Source organism: Paramormyrops kingsleyae, chromosome 5, assembly GCF_048594095.1.
Source record: "Paramormyrops kingsleyae isolate MSU_618 chromosome 5, PKINGS_0.4, whole genome shotgun sequence".
Lineage (NCBI taxonomy): Eukaryota > Metazoa > Chordata > Actinopteri > Osteoglossiformes > Mormyridae > Paramormyrops > Paramormyrops kingsleyae.
Window position 1 is genome coordinate 7,876,236 of NC_132801.1, and position 20,123 is coordinate 7,896,358.

The following is a 20,123-nucleotide window of genomic DNA, read 5'->3' on the forward strand; positions in this document are numbered from 1 at the left end:
CTTTATGTTGTTATGTTGTTTGTACTGTTAATATATGTTTAGTTTTTATTCATGCAGAACTTCCTACTTAGAGTAAGTCCACAGCCCAGTAACCAGGATACCAAAGATAAGTAATCCTCTGCATAAACTATGCATGGACTGCTTATGATCTAATGCTATTTAAATTACAGGAGCATAGGTATCTCTCTTTCTGTTTGCAAAGAGGCCTTCCCTGGAAGAAGCTGGAAACCAGCACAGGGAAGGACCTTCAAGCACTAGGGGGCAGCAGAGATCCAAAAATCCAATCATCCTTCCTTCAGATGTCACCACTGACAAACATGATCTAAGGGCATGTGACATGAAAGACAAAATAATCTAAAGCATAATATATATCAGTTTTACGGAACCCAAGTAAACAAATTTCTTATTACTGGATGAATTAATTGCGGCCCTTGACACCCTGACTACAGGAAGATGTGTATAAAATGTGATGTAATTGAGTTATGAGAGTCTGGGACAGGAAGTATTATAGCCCTTTGCCATGGAGTCTGATTTATCAATGGACACATGCAGCCGCACATGAAAAATTCTGGAATTCATAGAGAAGAGTCTGCACCGAATTACACCGATGCGTTCTTAACCACTTATACTGTTCTGGGTCCACCTGGGGTTCACACACGCACACAATCATATACGATGGGCAATGTAGGGAGACCAGTTAGTCTAAAGGCACATCAATAGACCAAGCAGGAACCTGTGTGTCACAGCAGAGGTGGGATCGGAGCTCCCAGCCATAACGGTACCACGCCACCCTTATGGTATTACTGAAATAGGTGTACCATCTTCAGATTAATAATTATTAATAATCCATTTTCACCTGGAAACAATCTAAATTTAATGAGGGTCTAAGAAATAAAGAAAACCTGACTGTATGCATATGTCTCACCTTCAGGGGACAAATGGATTAAGTTCAGCTTTGTAGAACATTCAACCTATCTAAATATAAACAATTATATATATATATATATATATATATATATATATATATATATATCGGCACAGTAAAGTAGACAGCATTTTCTGTTAATACACAAAGATTAAAAAGACAATCAGATCATGATCATGGAAACAACTTAGCGGATGTCTGTTCTCTTTAATATAAAATGTAAAAAACTCTAACCCTTCCCAGCATGCACCAGAGTATAAATAACCTTTATACCACTGTGCCGTTTGGATCCCACGTGTCATGTGACGAAAGCCTTGCCATCATGGAGCTCGAGTGCGATACTGTGGGGAGACTGAATGGACCAGCTAGGGTGGAGGGAGGCATCTCCTATCCAAGAACGAGGGGTGTCGGACCATGGGTAACGGTGGACCTGACTAGCCTCGTCCATGCCTGGAAGAGGGGGCCTTCCAAAAGCCTAGAGAAAAAAATTCTTTAATTTAAACACTTTCTGCTATTATAAAAATAAATAATAATTTATATGGTAAGTTCTGCTTATCTGCCTGCTTCCTGTCCCCCCCTCCCCCCGCCTCAAAGGCAAAAGTGGTTTGATCCTCTGGTGCATATGCAATTGTGGTTTTTGCTAATTCTGAATCCAAAATGAAATCTAAACTAAAATCATGATTTCAGAAGCTCAAGGAGAGCAGGGAGTGAGACGTAAAGTTAAAAGGGGGCAGGAAACTGCTGACAAGTTTCTTTCAAAACCAAGCCTGGAGTGTCAAACAGTAAATACAGTGCAGTAACGTAAGTAAGTTTGCAGGGGGGGGGCAGGCACACTACTGTGTCTGGGACCCAAAATTTGGTGCTACTCCCCTGCCAAGAGCCCTTCAGGCTTATTTTGAACAAGGGAGAAAAAACAAGCCGGAATAAAATGAGCTTTCCGAACAGATCCCATCCGGAATATCTCTGCGGTGCATAATTACAGGGCGTGCCTGGTGGGTGTTGGACTGAGTCACGTCGGACTTCACACATGGAGAGTCTTACCATTGTATTATGTATTATGCTTGTATTGTGACCTACTTGGTAGGGTACGTGGGGTCTGTTTGGATAACAGTTAATGTTCTTGAATCACTATAAATTTGCAGAGACCTTCAGGATGCCGTGTGACTCAGTCTTAATTCCTATTGGTGCATTTTAGTGTAACTGCCTTTTCCTTATATATGTAAGTGACCAACAGGACCAGGACTAGATCGCATCGTCCTTCACTACAATTACACTGTACCATTTAAGCATAGTGACTAAAGTTCCACACCGGCTTCGCAATGAAGTGTCACACAACCTACTTATATCAACTTTAATTGTACACTTACAGATGCGCGTGATGATCTTTTGCAGTCTTGTGGCCAACTCATTGGAATGTATTGATGAAGATGGGAATGTCTCTACGTAAAATCTTTGCTCTCTCTCTGTATTTAATGTACGTTCCTGCTTACCAACTTAAATCTCTGGCATTTATTCGTATTTCAGATTTATTTTCCTACTGTAGGTGTTGTGACCTAATTAGGGAGTTGCAGCGAAAACCCGCATCCACACCGGCCCTTTGCGGGTAAGATTGCCCACCCCTGGTCTTGCCTGTCTGCTGCTGGTTCATGTCTGAATGTATTGCCTGTTAAATACAGTAGCTCTTATTCTGACAGCCCTGCCAGCCTATCAAATACTACCCAGCCTCGGTCAGAGTCCCCACTGCTGTCCGCATCCCATAAACCAAAATTTCATGCACTGCTCACCTGTTGCTTGTGCCATGTTCCTACTGTAGGCAACAAATCCTCTGTGGACTCCATCTGCTCTAGTCCTGACAGGCTTTGACTCACACTGCTGCTTATGTTGGCAACACAAAGCAAGGCCCATAAAATCCCTACGTCCAGCCACCAAGCCAACAAAGCATCACCGCCCCTGCCAACGAGTGGGGGAAAGAAAACCCCGAATGCCCATTCAGAACTGCAGCCTATTCACACGACCAAGGAGCTCTCTGGCCCACTGAGACCACAACAGAAAACCCACTGGCTTCATCACAGGTTCCTGGGATCCTGTCCCAGTGTGCCAGTCAGGAGCTTCAACTCCATGATGCACGGAAGCTGCCTTAAGGCCGAGCTTCACACGCACTTTCCTCAAAACGAATGACCGGAATTATTGATTGAAGCATGTGGGCCGATGTGTAATTCTGTGGATTAGGATGCAGTGTCTGTTGCTGCTTCAAATCCTGTTGCTGGTGTCAGCGTTGGAACTTTAAAGATAGTGCTTTAGCTAGTGCTTAACCTTGCTTTCTCAAACATACATCGCCTTTGATAAAAGCTAAGTAAAAATATGCAAATATACTTACATGAAAATAGTCATGCATCATTTGAGTTTTGCTTCACAAAGTACCTCATATGAAGTATATTTCAAATGAATGTATTCTTTTCCCTTAGAAAAATGAAGACAAGAAACACATTCATAATGTTACATAATTATAATGTTATCTGAGATTACAGGGGCGCTGGTGTTTGGTTCAGTATGAACTATTCGGTGTCAAATTTCTATGTTTTATTTTCTCTCTATCTTCTTCAGTACCAACAAAATCCAAAGTCTGGTTACAATTAGAGCAACCAACATATCCTCTGTTAAAACAAAATCTGTATATTTGAAGACTAAAATCAAATTAGGATTAAATTCAGGCTTTGGAAATGCAGTAGAGCCCTGCTCTGGCATCTCCTAGCATTTAAAATGGGTGCCTTCATTATTATTTTGGTAGATCTTCTTTGATGTTGCTCAGCAACAGGTTTTTATTCAATGCTTCTGACACAACACTAACAAAAACACCACAGCATAATAATGTCTGATTGTAGATACTGGGCCAAAATGTTACAGCTATGAATTCTTCACGTGTTGTTTATAAACAAGGAACCTTAAAATATATTTACACTGAGGAGTTACCCCGTAGTTTCCCAGTAGCTATGTCAGTCTGTGTATTTATCCTCAACTGACAAGCCACTGACTTACAGGACTGTGCTCATAACGAAGAGGGTGCAGTCACCTCAACAGTTATTATCAGTAACTGCGGGACCCGATGTGTAGATTACGGCCGAGTCTGCAGGAGACGGAAAGACGGACGCCCCTCTGGACTGAGAAACTGCCCTGCAGAGCGTGTCTGCAAGGGTAAAGGCGGCTTCCTGTCTGACCCGGGTGCTTCAGGCTGCAGATGCCAGGACCATCAGAGAGAGAACCTCAGAAGGCCCTGCTCGCTCTTCTGCACAGCCTTCGGGGCGGACCCAGGCCCAAACCAGGCTTTTTAATGCGCCGAGAAAGGCTCGTTCATCTCTCCAGGCGTTCAGCCACCGTGATCAGGAAGGCCCACCAAAGATGCTGTCAGACATAGTACATTTTATGGGAAACTATTAAAATAATAACTCTAAAATAATAAACTCTTTCATAACTTTACTATGTCGGCCGTCAGTAACGAAGACCTTTCATTATTTTGTGATAACTGAATACCAGTGTGTACCTGAGACTCAGATACTATTACCCAGGAGTGTTTCCAGCATTTATGTGGAATGGAAGACTTGAGCTTGTTAGAATGAACCTCAGTTAGTAATATATAGAAATACATCTTTCAGTCTTTATGACATGAATTAAAAACACAGGTAGGGTCAGTTAAATATTTTAATGAATAGATGGTCAGCTTTTGAATAAGTGACATTTTGTATGTGGAGGTAGAGGCAGTAACAGTAAGAAACAGGACAGTAACTATTGATAAGTAAGAGTAACACCCGGCTTCTTTGATTGGCTGAGGCTGAGACACACCCACCATGTGTCTCTGGCAGCTTAACTTTGGCCTCTCTCATAGGAGAACAATACGTGACCAATGAGGGGCCACTGGGGAGATCAGTCACCGCCCCCCACCACAGCACCATGTCTCAGGGCTGGGTCATTTGACCCACTGGCTCTTTCCTGACTGGTTAGCACCATGTGGCTGAGCACCGCGATGGACGTGTACGGAAACCTTCCTTTGTTCCTGCCGCTGCCTCTCTGCTCCATGCCGTTTCCTGAGATACTTGCTGATTTTGCTCACAGGAAGTTCCTTTCAAACTGGGTCTCATAAGCGAACCCTTGGTGGTGGTCCCTTCCGCTCCGGCCACTCCGTCCCTCACAGAATGTGATCCACCGGCATCTCCGTAGCTACGGCAACGCAGCTTTAAACAGTTACATTCATATTATGCAAATGAACCTCCAGCCAATCGGAGGTCCCTTTGCAATGAAAGAATCAGTCCATCAAGAACATTAATGGCATTGAATCGGCATTTCACTGCAGAAAAAGACTTTTAAATAGCACCTGCGAAATATCATTTGGGACCCAACTAAATAAAACTGTCAGTTACACATGTAACTGTAACTATATAATCCAGCATTGCTTAGAAGTCCCTCCTTATTAGAAGATATTTGCATTTTAATTCCTACGTTCATCCTTTGTGGCTGTATAATTAATAAAACATACCTTTCCCAAGGACATAAAAGCAGTTCCTACCTTTACACAACATGTATATTTCTTAATCACTTGACCACCTTAATTTCACCTTTCAGAAAACTGTCCTGCATGCATATTCTTACCTCCTCGCAACAGATACTAATAAATGTTGCACTGCAACATTGACAAGTTCAGGTTGTAGCACTGAGCCGCCAGGCTTTGAACCCCGGAGGACAGTCGGGAGTCCGGCCCCCCATGCGTCCGTTGGGGGACTCACTCGGCGGTTGGCTTGACGAGGAACCCGCTGAACGTGATGTAGACGTCCACATCGTCGCTGTACACTGCGTTCTCCCTCTCGCGCTTGTAGAGTCGCACCCACACCGTGTCGTCCCGCCCCAGCAGAAGCATGATTGCCTGGCTCTGCATGATGCTGCGGTCGCTGGGCTGCGCGTAGACGACCGCCTTGTTCTGCTCGTTGTGCATCAGGTGCAGGTAGGTCTCCTTGAAGTTCCAGGTATGGACGTTGAGGTTGAAGTAGTAGGCGCCGGGCACCGAGCAATAGAACTTCCCCTCGAACATGTTGAAGTGCTCCTCAAGGTTAACAAAGACAGTGTCGAAGACCAGAGCCTGGTAGTAGTCGGTGCTGTGCAGGGCCTTCCGCCTGCCCACAGAGAAGGCGGAATATCGGATCTTGCAGGCTTCTCCAGGGACACCTGCCTGACCTTTGCTGCCTTTGTAGCCAATGGGACCGCGAGCACCTGGAGGTCCGTCTTGTCCTGCCTTCCCTGGCGTCCCCCTGTCCCCTCTGTCTCCCTTGTCCCCTATGACACAACACTGCTGTGAATTGCTAAATCACTCACTGTGTTATACATTTTATGCACACAGGTTACAGCTGTTCAGGTCATTGCCAGCTGTGCAGTGAAAATGACCAGGGACACTGACTTAGCAAAGCACAACCCGGTCAAACTTTGTTTTGTTTCATAAAGTTTGTTTTGTTTCATAAAGTTTGTTTTGTTTCATAAATTTTGTTTTGTTTCATAAAGCAACAGGGCAGAACAAATGAAAGCAGGGATTCTAAACTTTTCTAAATAATTAACATCAAATAGTCCAATTAGAATGACAGCCTGTACATTGCAGTAAGTGAGAAGCCTCCTGCCAAGGTGACAACCATCCATTACCTAGACACCCATCTCGTTTTAAATGAACCGCTGCACTACTCACAAGGCTAAAAAAAATGATAAAACTAACTGGAAAACTTCTTACATTAAATTTATTTTGCAGATCCCTTTACCCCGTGAGGCATGCAAGTGAGGAGAGCTTGTGGTGAGAGCGCAGGGTCAGCCAGCATCCAGCATTCCTGCAATAACTGGGGCTAAAGGTCTCGCTCAAGGGCTCCATGGTGAAACAATTAGTCATCCAGTCATGGGATTCAAACCCACAACCTTCCGGAGATGGGCAGATCCCCAATCGAATGAGTCACACACTGCCCAGAAAAGCTTGCCTGCCAAAGCCCATGTGTTTGCTTTTTATTCTCTAGCTACAGCCCAGAAAATCAGGTCACACACCTCAGCTGAGCTTCTGCCACATAAGCAACTTCAGTGCCAGGTGTCCCAGCAGAGAGCAGAGGCCCCCTGCAGCGCAAAAGTAGGCCCCAAACCAATGCCTGTTTTCCTTTTTTAACAAGTACACTCAAAAAGCACAGAGGAGTCTTAATTAGCCGCGGCCAACAATTTTTCACCGATGAGTCATAGAAAACCACAGGCCAGTTTTCTTGAATTTAAGATGCTTCTGGCCAAGACTGGCTTGAAGACTGCATATTCAAACTCTGCTGTGTCAAAGCGTTTGACACCGTGTAATGGGTGAACTGTCTTTTGGAGTATTTCATGGGCAGATCTGATCTCTTAAGTTTTATTAGGAAGTTATAGTGATAATTACCCTCCCATACTGTTTTGGGGATTTTAGAAACGCACTAAGCAAAAACCATGTTAAATAAAGTCGTGTGAGAGTGTTACCTTTCAGGATGGTCATATTGATGTAGGTTCGAATCTCAGGCATCTGGTGGGGGGTCCCGCTGCGCACCGTGGGGCCCTCTGACTGTCCCACATGATCACAGCACCGGCGACAAAGTCTGGGCGGGGCGGCACCCCCAAGAGGGAGCAGCAGGACAACAGCGAGTAACAGGCCAGACATTTTGGCTCCTGGACATTCAGACAAAGGCAGGTTATCACTCTGGGTTTCACTATCTCAACACAGCCTACGGGATTTAAATGCGGCATCACAGACCTACTTAACTATGTCATGTGAGGTTTTATTATTGTTTAACTGTATTTGGCAATGGAGCGATTGGTGGGATGGTCGACATGGTATGTGGTTGGGAAGCAGGGAAAGGTAGCAAATGGAACTAAACTGCACCTCCATCTTACATGCACCTATTCTATCTATTACAGGGTCAGGTGACTAATGAAAGGGAGCAAACTATACTTGCACACTTAGCTGGGAAGGAAACATTTAAGGCTTGTAGAAGTGTAGCTGGTCCGGTTCTGAGTACACTTATTGTGTAATGTGTCCCCTGTAGAGAAACTGATAAGTGCAGACTGAGATATAATGCTGACATTTATAGGTCAGACTTTTGGCTCCACTGTTCTCAAAACACATGTTGAACATTAGGCTTTGATAGCAGAATAATGAATGTGTGCCTGATGCACTGCAGTGATAAACTCCGTAGGGGTTTATTGGTCCAAAAAAAATGCTAACAGGAAATTCACAAGGAATTTTCACAAGCAAGATCTTGGACATCACTTTACTAAAAGACCACACATTTTTCTACTCTTTGTGTTTTGTGAGATTTTAACAACAACAGCCGTCATATTCGCTGTGGGGGTGGATATCGCGGCTCCAACTCCAGGCACTGCACATACGAAGTTTAACATTGAACACCGAGAAGCCTTCGTTCTCCTCACATTTCCATCTCTACATCTCTATTGTGGGTTCATTACCAGTAATGAAGCAATAAAAATTACAGTCAATAAAATTTACAGCTTTACAAGCCACGTACCTCGATTGGCGTCAAATTTTACGCCAGAAGCTAATTCTTTATCTAAACACGGTTTTTATTTCAGTTAACCGCTATTAATGGCAAAACACGACATGTATGACACAGCGGCGTTTTCAAGGCAAGGTGACGTTAATAACTATGACGTCACTGTTCTTTTTCATTATTTTTTCATTTATATTTTTAAAAACTTCCCAATATGCTTATTCGTGCACAGGACACCTGATGCAATGTTCTCTACAGTTAAAACAGAAAAAAACGCGTTTATTTGTCAGAATATAGGCCTATACTTCATCTAGTTTGTCTAATATGTAACTTAAATATGTTGTTTAAAGCGTAAATCACAGTGAAATGTATAAATGATTTTTTTTATTAAGGTATCTAAATAACTCTTTCCCCATGTGGTGAATGGCAAAATCGCGTCATGCGTACAAAACAACTTGGTATCGTTGCAGCAGCAGCGCGACACTTGAAGAATAAGCAGCGTTTGCATTTCATTACAACGTCAAACGCCATCTTTGTTCTGTTATTATAATAGTCACTCAACTTGTGTACAATAAATAATTTTAATTTCCAAAAAAAGGTCAGTATTTCAAAATTTATAACGTTTTTAATGTTAAAGGCGATATCGCTGGTAATCAGAAAGTGAAATTAACTGCATTAACGGCTACGGGGATACCGAAGTGGCAAACTTTATTAAGTAGTTCACTCACCTCCGGCTCCAAAGCTCACCGTCCGTGCGGCTGCCGATCAGCTGAGAGACCAACGAGAGAGAAAAGGAGAGAGAGGATGAACTTGGGAGGGAGGGAGAAGTTGAATAAGCTAATCTTTGCTCTGTCTCATCGTTATTATTTAGTTAGGGTCATTCTTCATACAGCTCCCCTTAATGCACGGAAACACAGAGATACAGTAGCTATAACCTCACAGAGTGACTTTTGGGGTGGAAGAAAGTGTAACTCATGGCATGGTGGCATAGTGGTTAGCGCTGGGACCAGGTTTTCAGTCTCTGCTATGGCTCCATGAGTGTGGAGTTTGCATGATCTCCCCGTGTCGTTGTGGGGTTTCCTCCGTTTACTCCGGTTTCCCCCCACAGTCCAAAAACAAGGTCAATTGGAGTTACCAAATTGCCGGTAGGTGTGTGTGATGTTAATGTGCCCTGTGGTAGGTTGGTGCTCCATCCGGGGTTGTTCCCTGCCTTGCACCTGTAGCCTCTGGGATAGGCTGTGGACCCCCCAACCTTGAATAGGTCAAGCGTTTACAGAAGATGGATGGATGGAACATCAATCTCCTATGGTCATTGTAGCAGGAAAAACAACCTCTAAGGGTTCCAGGCTCAAACAACCATAAAGTTTGCTTTATTTTTCAGAAAGAAGTATGCAGGTGTCATTATAGTATAGTCACACACCAAGATGCCCTCCCATCTGCGGAAAGCATTTAACTCATAATCTCTTTGCCTTTCGCAGTCAAAACTAATTAATGATACACTGATGTGCTGCTTCGGTCAACGAACACAAGGAATGCCACACGCAAATGGGCATTAATTCGTTCAGCTGTTTTCTGTAACCCATTTGTGGCTCTGCCTTATGTGGAGTATTTGCATGCTTTTTCGCAGAATGTTTAGCTAGTCCCACTCTCATCCCTGCCCGTGATATAAAACATTTATAAACAAATCTTCACATTCAAAACAATTAACAGTGACAGAACATGCATGTATACGACCTAAAACATTCATCTTCTTTTACCCTGTGTCCTCCTATTGGCTACTCTGGGAAGTGTATCTTTACAAAACATACATCCATCTTCCGTAAGTGTTTATAAGATAGAGAGTCATGCTGAGCCTGCAGAGAGACAGAACATGCAAATTCCAAACACAGACGGGAACTGAAACTCCCAGTCCTGGAAGGGTATTATAAACTGTATATTAGCGATAAACAATTAGCATTCCCACTGAAAGTATATATTTTCTGATTATGGCATCAGTGTATGCATCAGGGGATTGGAGTCAGGTTCTCAAACGATGAAATATATTACTTTCATGCAATGTTAGTGTATTTGGTTAGCTTAACTTTTTATAAATGCCTCCCTAACTGATTTAATGGGCAATTGAAAATCGCTTGAAAACGCATTATGACCAGGTTCAAAGGATGAACAAATCCCAGCAGAGAGTTAATGAATCAGCTGGTGGTGCTGTTATGTTCGCCTGTCAGGCTGCCGGTGCTGAGTGGCCTTCCGGGCTTCCGTCCGGCTGACTCCTCTTGGTTTTCTCATGAACGGCGCCTGCCCCTGCAGGACCCTCAGGACAAATTTGGAAAGGCCATGTTGCCGTAACCCAAAGACCAGGACGCTGTTTATCCCAGCTGTGTGCTGCTATTTGGCTTCTACCCAAATTGCATGTTCTGCATTTTCCTGGCTTATATTAACACTGTCGGCAGTATAACCACGCTGCACTTCTTGTTTTTGTCATTCTTCCCCTCGTTGTCTTCCTTCTCCCTCCATTTCCCTCCGCCATTCTCACTAACCCAACATCTTGGTCTCTCAGCTGATCGGCAGAATGGGGGGGGGGGGGGGGATCGGCTGCACCAAAGGGAGTAAAGCATATCTCAAAGTCTTTGAGATATGAATGATATGAGGGGGGGTTACCCTGGACTCCACCATCGCCCCCACCCACAAAAAGAGCAAAGAGTCAGGCACAAATCCACAAGGAGGCGTTCTCCCCATCTCTGGACCCAGCTTCACAGCCTTGTTGCATTGCTATCAGATTGGGAGTTTCCAGGGTAGGGGGACCACACACTGCTGTAGACAGACCATGTATATATAACCCTAGGAGAGGAAACAATTCTTGATCATAAAGGCAACAGTGTCCCTAAATGTCCTCATTGTCTATATATAGAGACACACGCAAACTTCTCAGGAAGATTGTGGTTTGCCTTGTAGGACTATTTTATTGTTCTTCTATACTATTTCAAAACTATATTACATAGCCCTTTGTCTTGGGATGTAACATCCATTAACCATTATTTTTTGGTTACTTTGGAAATTTCCCTGCTCTAGAAATACTGTATATGTTGTGAATGTACCTTACTGGCTGCAGCATGTGACCTGAAATGAAAAGATCGTGCTATGTCGATCTTTAAATGCTCTTGGCAGCATCAAACGTAAGAATGTCAGCAGTCTTTGCTGTGATTATGTCTTTAAATGGATCAGATATATTATATCCTTCTGCCTGAACTCCTTCTCCTGTCCTCCCACCTGAGACCTGCAAAGCTTTAGAATCAGCTTGGGCCAGGATGCCCTGCTGCCCCCTGCTGGCAGGAGGACCACCCAGAGCTCCACCATACCACTGCTGGTTTTGTTCACGCGTCATACTCACATTTCTCATATATTATATAAGGTTTACAGGCCTGGAAAATGTTAGGAAGGCAGCTTTTCCTGAGACTGCTTTTCCTCATAGATCTCTTTTGGGAGACATTTTTTCCACCCTATGGCATTTGCCCCCTGGTTTTTCAATTTTTTACAATTGCTTTTGCTAATTGCCCATTTGTACTGTGTGTCTATGTGCTCTTGGCTTTCATCCTGTTTCCATCCCCAAAATTTCTTTAACAAACGTAGACGGGTCCGAACGTCTGGGGAAACTCTGAGGCCTTGAGTGATTTTGGTGTTTCCTTTTGTGCTTGTCATTGTTTTTTATTCTAGATTTAACCAAAAGTTATTATTATTATCAAATACAGCGACTTGCACAAGTTACATTTACGCTTAGGCTGTTAGGTACCCTAGACATAGCCGGACAAATACACACAAAAAGTTACCTACAACAGGATCATTGCACACTCGAACACCAAAACACATAATACACACAATGGTGTGATGATCATTATTTAGTTTAATTTAGTATTCAAGATACATGATGGACAGTTTCTCTTTCCCCTCTTTGCCTCAGCGAGAGTCACAGTATATTCAGAGGCTTCCCAGTTGAATTTTGTTGGTAATTATGTCATTCCTGTCAAGTTGTCAGGATGTGTGAGAGAATCCATATGTTTGGCTCAAGTACTTTCTGCTATCTTATTCCAGCAGCTCTGCTTTGCCAACTAAGCAAGAACTGGGTCAAGTTCCCAGTTCTCGCGTCACCCTCCCATCACGTCTTCTCGTGCTCTTATCTCTCCCCTTCCTGCACATTTTACTCTGTCCATTTTCTCAAACTCCACTCCTCCTTCTCACCTCCTCCCTCCCTTCCTCTGCATCCGTTTCTTCTTTCATCCGTTATCAATCTTCCTCTCCCTTTCCCACTCCTACGCCGATCTGTACTCCGCCCCATTTGCTCCAGCTGAGCGGCGGTAGTGTTTCATTTTGCGTCCCCCGCAGAGATCGGAGAGCAATTTCCTGTGCCATCTGCACTTTCCCCCAGCGGACGAGGGGTCTCTCCCGGTGCCCCGTGAGCTCTGTCGGTTTTACACCGAGCTGTCCACCGTAAGCGGAGCCGAATCGCGGAGTGCCAAACGCTGCAGGTGAGACAGCTGAAGAGAGACGCGGGGGTCTGCCGTTTGATGGGGCGCCCTGTTACGCAGCTGTGGGCTAATTTGTCTTGATGGGACACTAATAGAAGGGCTTGTGTACACGGGGATCACTTTGCCATCTGGAGCGCATTACCTTTTGAATCTCTGCACCGTGTTATGTAATTGCACTGTGTGCCTCTGGCTAGCACGCAGGTGGACATATTTCTTTCCCCGGTTTACAGACGCTGTAGACTTGCTTCATTTTAACATGATTTCTCAGCTGCCCTTTTTGTCCCTGCATTACGTCTCCTCGGGCTCCCACACATTTTCCCAGATTTGAAATAAAACCGATGATTTATTATTTCATATGCTGGGGCGTCTGTATCAAATTCCTCTTGATACAGCCAAAAGTGATCATGCCGTCTCCTGCACAGAGCACAGAGCATAAACCTCGCAGGCCTGCCCTCCCATTCTCAAAGCAATTATGTATTTTCTTTCATTACTCAGCTCAGAGCTACATCTATTTAAACAGCATCAATGAGACTCTTCCTGTGACCCAGTACTAGATGAGATGATATTGTACCCATCAGCAGCTGCAGGACAGTTAACTCATGGAGGGCCACAGCGTTGCTTTTGTGTCTTATACTTTTTTAATTTTATTTTTTTCATTAGTATAATAATTAGTGCTGTTTTATTTGTTGCCTTTGTTGTTCGTCTGAAAGGACATAGACAGCATATAATAATCATTATAGGCCCTAGACCCCCCATGACCCTAAGGAGCATAAGACCTTAGAAGATGGATGGATGGATGCAGGGGTGCTGTAAAGGGGAGAAGCTTGGGATGACTCCATGAGCCAGTGCAACATAATTGGATTGGTCTGGGATGGGGTCTTGAGTAAAAGTAGATATTACGTACTAGGAATTTGACGCAGAATCGTTATCCCTCTCATACCCGAAACCATTACAATCACTAGCCACCCTACAAATGCTCCCCACCACCCCAAATAAACCTTTATTAAAAGCCCAACTTCATGTTGGGCTTAACCAAGTTTTGTTTTGATTTGCCTCAAAGTGAAATAGATCGTCATGTAACTGGAAAGTTTGAAAAAGATCCATTAAACACTTTGAAAGTTACTGCATTCACTGTGAGTATGGATCCCAACCTCTCACCACTGCTACGGCCCAGCATCCAGTCTCTCTCACCTTAAATGTAACAGCGGTCGGTTTCAGATTGACCAACTGCTCTCACTATATTAACCACTTTAGCAGTTTCCCTCTTGTAAGGAACTGTTGACTCTTGTCTAGTTACCGACTGTTACTTATCCCTGCTTTTTCCTGAGTGCCTGATTCCCCTCCAGTGCTCCCCTGGGACTCCAGAGGCAGCTGACAGGTACCAGCAGGCCAAGTGGAATGTGGCTTTGGCAGTTGCTGAAGCAAAACTTGGGTGTGGGGGGAGTTTGGCGAGGCCATGAAGAAGGACTTTCGATCAGCCTCAGAAAGATTCCAAGTATATACTGTATGGCTGCAGCTGAGAGCCAAATGTCGAGTGGGAGGGACAATATCAAATTGGAGGGGCAATGTCGAGTAGGAAGTGTTTGTCATAAGGGGTGTGTTGGGGGTCTATAACAAGGGTTAGGGTTATGGTATCAGATGATAACAGAATATCTCCCACGTTGCTGCAACGATATGCCTCTGAAAGAGTCTGGCAAACAGTCAGCTGATTCAGGAAGGGGAAGCAGGGCTTAACCCATGCTGTTTACAGCAGGGGGGGGGAGAACTGTTGACCTCAAATGGGGATATAGTCAGGCGGTGGAAGGAGTATTTTAAGGACCTCCTGAGTCCCACTGATACGCTTTCCTGGAGGAAGTAGAGCTGGAAGACTCAGAGCAGGACTTACCCATCATGGGGGCCGAGGTCACTGAAGTAGTCAAAAAAAACTCTTTGGTGGTAGAGCTCCAGGGTACATGAGATTCTCCCTGAGTTCTTGAAAGCTCTTGATGTTGTTGTGCTGTCTTGGCTGAAGTGCCTCTTCCCCGCTGCATGGAAGTTGGGTACAGTGCCTTTGGATTGGCAGACTGGAGTGGTGGTACCAATCTTTAAGAAAAGGGACCGGAGGATGTGTCACAACTTCAGGGGGATCACACTCCTCATCCTCCTGGGATGGTCTATGCCGGGGTACTGGAGAGGAGGGTCCGTCTGTTGGTAGAACCTCGGATCAAGGAGGAGCAATGTGGATTCCACCCTTGTCGCGGAACGCTGGATCACCTCTTCACCGTCACTGGAGGAGTCATGGGAGTTTGCCCGAGCAGTCTACATGTGTTTTGTGGACTTGGGGGGTGGGGGGGGGGGGGGTGGGACTGGGTCAGGGGTGCTTTAGGAGTATGGGGTACAAACCATCAGGTGCTTGTATAAATGGAGCAAGAGTTGGGTTTGCTTTTCCAGCAGCAGTGTTATGCAAATTACTGAAAACTAGTTACAGTTACAAGCTACTTTATTCAAAATCAATTAAGTAAATTTACCAAAGTAATTAGTTACTAGAGTAAGTTACTTTTCATTAAATGATCACATTCCATTTACGCCTATTAAAATATTTAAATTATTACATAAGATAATGTGTGTTTTGGCAAGCGCAATTTTTTCGATAACTTTGCTTTCAGTTCAGCATAACTGTTGTTACTGTTTCTGTCATGTGGTCAATATTTAAAGTAAGAAACCTACAACTTTTAATCAGTTAAATTGTTTGTGGTATTTGGTTTTAAACACTATGCCTACATACAGGGTAAACAGAAGAAATCTACCCTACAGTTTACAAATATATGCTGTATAAACGCATTGGGAATTATATAGCATAATCTGCGACATAGAGATGCCAATGGATTTGCCAGCATCGTGGCAACGACGTGCCACTGCATGTGTGCTGTTTGGGTAGTTATATTACTTTAGTGTTGCCTCTGTGACAGTGTGAGACAATACAACTGTCAAATTTTATCTATCACTGTACCTAATATCACCAATTCATTTGTGTTGTTGTAAGGTTGGATGACACTAAATCATTAACAGGTTTTTTGGGGAATTATTTTCATGCAAGATAAAAGTAACGATTAACGAGCCAGTTTGAATTTCAGTACTTTTAACTGCATTTCAGGCAGGTCCCTTAATGTACATGCAATGTATCACGACACACCCATGTAAAGCGCCTTGGGGTGACTCTGTTGTGAAAGGCGCTATATAAAAATAAAATAAAATGAATGGAATGGAATGTCCAATTAGGAGGAGACCCCAGGGCAGACCCAGGACACACTGGAGAGATTGTATCTCTTGGTCGGCCTGGGAACCCGTTGGTATTCCCCAGGAGGAGCTGGTGAGAGGGAGGTCTGGGCATCTCTGCTTAGACTGCTACTCCCACAACCCGACCCCAGATAAGCGGCGGATGGATGGATGGATGGATGGATGAATGGATGAAAGAAAGAAATTTCTTTACAATTGTAGTTGAGTGGAAAGTGAAAGTTGGTAATATTGTTAATAGTTGAAGTACAAAATTTCCAAAACACTAATGGACAGTAATGGAGTACTGCTCACCACTGCCAATGTTGGCTGGTGTTTTGCAAGCAAGGTTTCATAAATAATTCATATATAAATTTCTTAAATGATAACGTATCATGAAGTGCCATTGCTGGATAGATCAATGAAAGATGTAAAACTGTGGGATGTTTCTCAGAGGGCAACATGCCCCGATGCTATAAACTGTAAAATGAGTTACTATGAACAACTCTATACGCAGCGTAATCTGGTAGCTCCTGCGTCCTTACGCTCAGGGTGAGAGTGCAACTTCCGACAGACTTGATAGACGCTGTGCAGTGGATATTATACTCAGAGGACAACTAATTTTGCCGAATCACATGCAGACTTACATCTCTGGCTCAATCTGTGTTAGAATCCGTATCTTACATTCGTCATTAACTGACGTACAGATGACTAGATGTGAGATCATGCTGTTCTTTGGCAGAGCCAATTCTGTTCATGACGGGCGAGAGAGTGGGAGTGAGCTCATTTCGGTGGTCGGAACACGAATGTACTCTTTTGAGTAACTTTTTTCATTCACTTTGAACTGCCTGCCATTTGGCACAGATTTGGTTTGCATTTCTAAACTGGCTCAACATCTGGTAATGGGGAAAGAGAAACAGCTTTCGCACTGTAAAAAAAAAAGACCACTTGTAATAACATTTAGCGATCAATCATTCACAGTAGAGTCTTTATACACCTTAGTGAGACATGGAGTTCAAAATCATAGTATTTAAGACAGTGGATTTATTTGCAGTAGTACACCAGTCTATCTCTGAAAGGACGTGAGAATTTATCATTTGTTTCATTTTTATAGATTTAGTGCACTTTCATGCAATATACGGTTCTCCTCAAAATACTCTCTCAAGTGCAGTTATTACCAAGTAACTCAAGCTGACGCAGTCACTTCAGCACCTGCCTGCATAACTCAAAGGCAAGACGCTCCCTCTCGAAAGATCTACAGCATAGCTGAGAGGCATTTTACACCATAGATCTCGCTAAAATTACCAAGGTCCTACGGGAACCTTTATCTACCTATATACTTTAAAAAACCTCCATCAAACTCAGAATTGTGGTTTAATCTTATGCATCTGGTGGGCTGGAAAGCTGGATTCCTCTTCCTCTCGTCACTGTGGGTGAGATCGAGCAGATCATTCTCGTGTCCCGTGGGTATTAGTCCTACGTCACTGGCGAAGCCTGCAGTGAAGCAGGTGGCTGATGGCGCACATACCAAAGGAGGCGGCGAAAGGGAAGATGTGAACGAGATGCAGGAAGGAGAGCCAAAGCAAGCAGGCCGACAGAGAGAGCAACAAGAGCAAGGGGAGAGCTAGTCAGCTAGCAGGCGTCCATTTTTACTGACCTTTTCGCTGGCCTTGCTAGCTAATTAAAAGGGAAATAGTTTGTGGACTCTTATTGAGCCTGTCTAATATGACGATTTTCCTATTTGTCCCATCCTATAAATGATAACTGTTATAATGTCACTCAAGATGTAACAGTGTAGCCAAACATCAAAGAAATCGAATAAATTACATTCCCAGTACAAAACAAGGGACAAGCTCAATATAAATATTACAGACATGAACTGGAGTGCATCGTGGAACATATAATTAACTGCTAACAAATATTACAGCCAAAACATGAAGAATTAATCAGTGTTGACCAAATTATGCCAGCTCTAAGACATTGTTGACATTGACAGCGCCTCATAAAAATACTAAGTCTTTAATTTAATCTGTTTTGCTTTCTTTGCTGCCATCTAGAGGTTAATAATGAATTTCCTCAATTATTCGCTCTCCCCATCCGTTTGCTTCAGGATCATTCAAGGTCAACTGTATTCAAGTGTCTTTCTAGGGATTAGGCTACTTCAGATTGCTATTACAATAATAAACACACACACAATTTGGTAAATACAGCCAATTCAATTGGTTTAGTATTTATTTCAGTAGCTTTTCCGATGTTAAGTTGTAATGATGTTTCTCTATGGTTCTTGTGCCAATAACGATCTTGTGCTGTGATCATTCACTGGATGCTCAGCCTAGCAGCACTTAACTAAGTGATAAGCTGGCTCTTGGCCACTTATTAAGGGAATGTGAATATTTTAAAAACAAACCATATAAGGACTGCAAAAATGTATTTTTATGCTTCATCAAAATCATAATTTTCAATGTATGTGCAATGAAAATCAATGGCAGACTTGCAAAAATCTGTCATGTAAATGGAGGAAAAAGGTTCCTGCTTGTAATTGCTTGTCAAAATCAGTAACTGCCATGTCCAGTTCTGTCTGTCGTTTCCCTATGTTCCCTGTCTGGCCAGCAGGTGTCGCTGGTCATCCTGTTTTACTCCCTGTGTTGCCCTAGGTTTATCCTCTCACAGTCCTCATAGTCCCCGTTCCCTGGGCCACCACAAAGTTGAGTGGGCTGAGCGTTCTGCTGATTAACCATGCATCCCAAACCCTGTTCTTATAAATTCCAAGTTAATCAAGTTTCTTGTGCTTATGTACTCCAGTCTATCCTGGTCTGTGGTGTCTTTGTATATGTTGTTTGTACCCAGTTTGTATCTATGTCCTGTATTCAGGAGTGGTGGCTCTGAGGCTATTGGATCAGTGCTGGCAATGGGATGTGTGCTGGTTTGAATCCTATGAATTCCAGGAGTGACTCTACTCTGCTGGGACCTTGAGCAAGGCCCTTAACCTGGAATTGCTTCTTCCTGGGTATGACGTTAACCTGTATCAAGCTCTGCTCCTGTCCTCCAACTTCCTGGGAAAATTTGAGGGTTGGTGGCAGGATTGGCACTCCAGCCACTGGAAAAATCCTCACACTGTTCCATTCCATTTGAAGTAGTGTGGTGCTGAGGTATTACCTGCCGCATGGCTGTGCTCGGGTTCTCATCCCTGAGGTGGGTTGCTGTGTGGTGAGTACCATGTGCTCCTAACCTCCTGCTGAGTTCCCACAGCTTTTCCTTGTGTGTAGTTGGAGTCTTTGTAAGACCCTGCCTTTTTTTTTTTACATCCCTCATGGTCTCCTGCATTTCTAGTTCTTTTGAGTTATAATTCAGGAATAGTTCAAGTTACACAAGTTCCTCCGTGTGTAAGTAGCCGCATTTTGGACCCAGATCCATACCCCCGCTGTAATTTCAATTATTTAAAAATGATAGTTTCTCAGATATTGTAATGTGGATCTTGCATGATAATTTAATAATATGAAAGTAATATCTTACAAAACATATAATAATAATAAAACATTTGCACAATAGCATCCTTTAATCCAGAGCCACACACTGTCCCTGCAGTATAGAATGAGAACAATTATAACCTGAATATTACTGAGCTGACATAATTGTTTAAAATGCATTAGTCCAAAAGTATGTTTTTAGATTAATGGCTGAATTGATGTAGATTAGAAACAACAAACACATACGAACTTCAGCAAACGATGATAAAACAAAATATGAATATATTGTATACATACGTTTCGTATCAAATTTACAATTTTCAGTTAACAGAAATGATAATCATATGGAAGCAGTACAATACAATCATGAGTAATGCACTTTGCATTTATACATGCAATGTACTGTATATGGAATACTCCAGTCCCT

At 43.3% G+C, this 20,123-nt stretch overlaps 1 protein-coding gene across 2 annotated transcripts; it reads right to left on the reverse strand.

The window, feature by feature from the left end:
- Positions 1-4,603: 4,603 nt before the first annotated feature.
- LOC111845195 (complement C1q tumor necrosis factor-related protein 1-like) lies at positions 4,604-9,538 on the reverse strand. 2 transcript variants are annotated; one of them, XM_023814409.2, is made up of 3 exons: positions 9,189-9,538; positions 7,436-7,621; positions 4,604-6,244 (listed from the first exon to the last, which is right to left on the reverse strand). In XM_023814409.2, the coding sequence occupies exons 2-3, from the start codon at positions 7,611-7,613 to the stop codon at positions 5,697-5,699; spliced, it is 726 nt and encodes a 241-aa protein (XP_023670177.2). In that variant the 5' UTR covers positions 7,614-7,621; positions 9,189-9,538; the 3' UTR covers positions 4,604-5,696. The 2 variants fall into 2 exon arrangements, with proteins under 2 accessions (XP_023670177.2, XP_023670178.2); XM_023814410.2 differs by lacking the exon at positions 9,189-9,538 and having other exon boundaries at positions 7,436-9,176.
- Between the last annotated feature and the right edge of the window lie 10,585 nt (positions 9,539-20,123).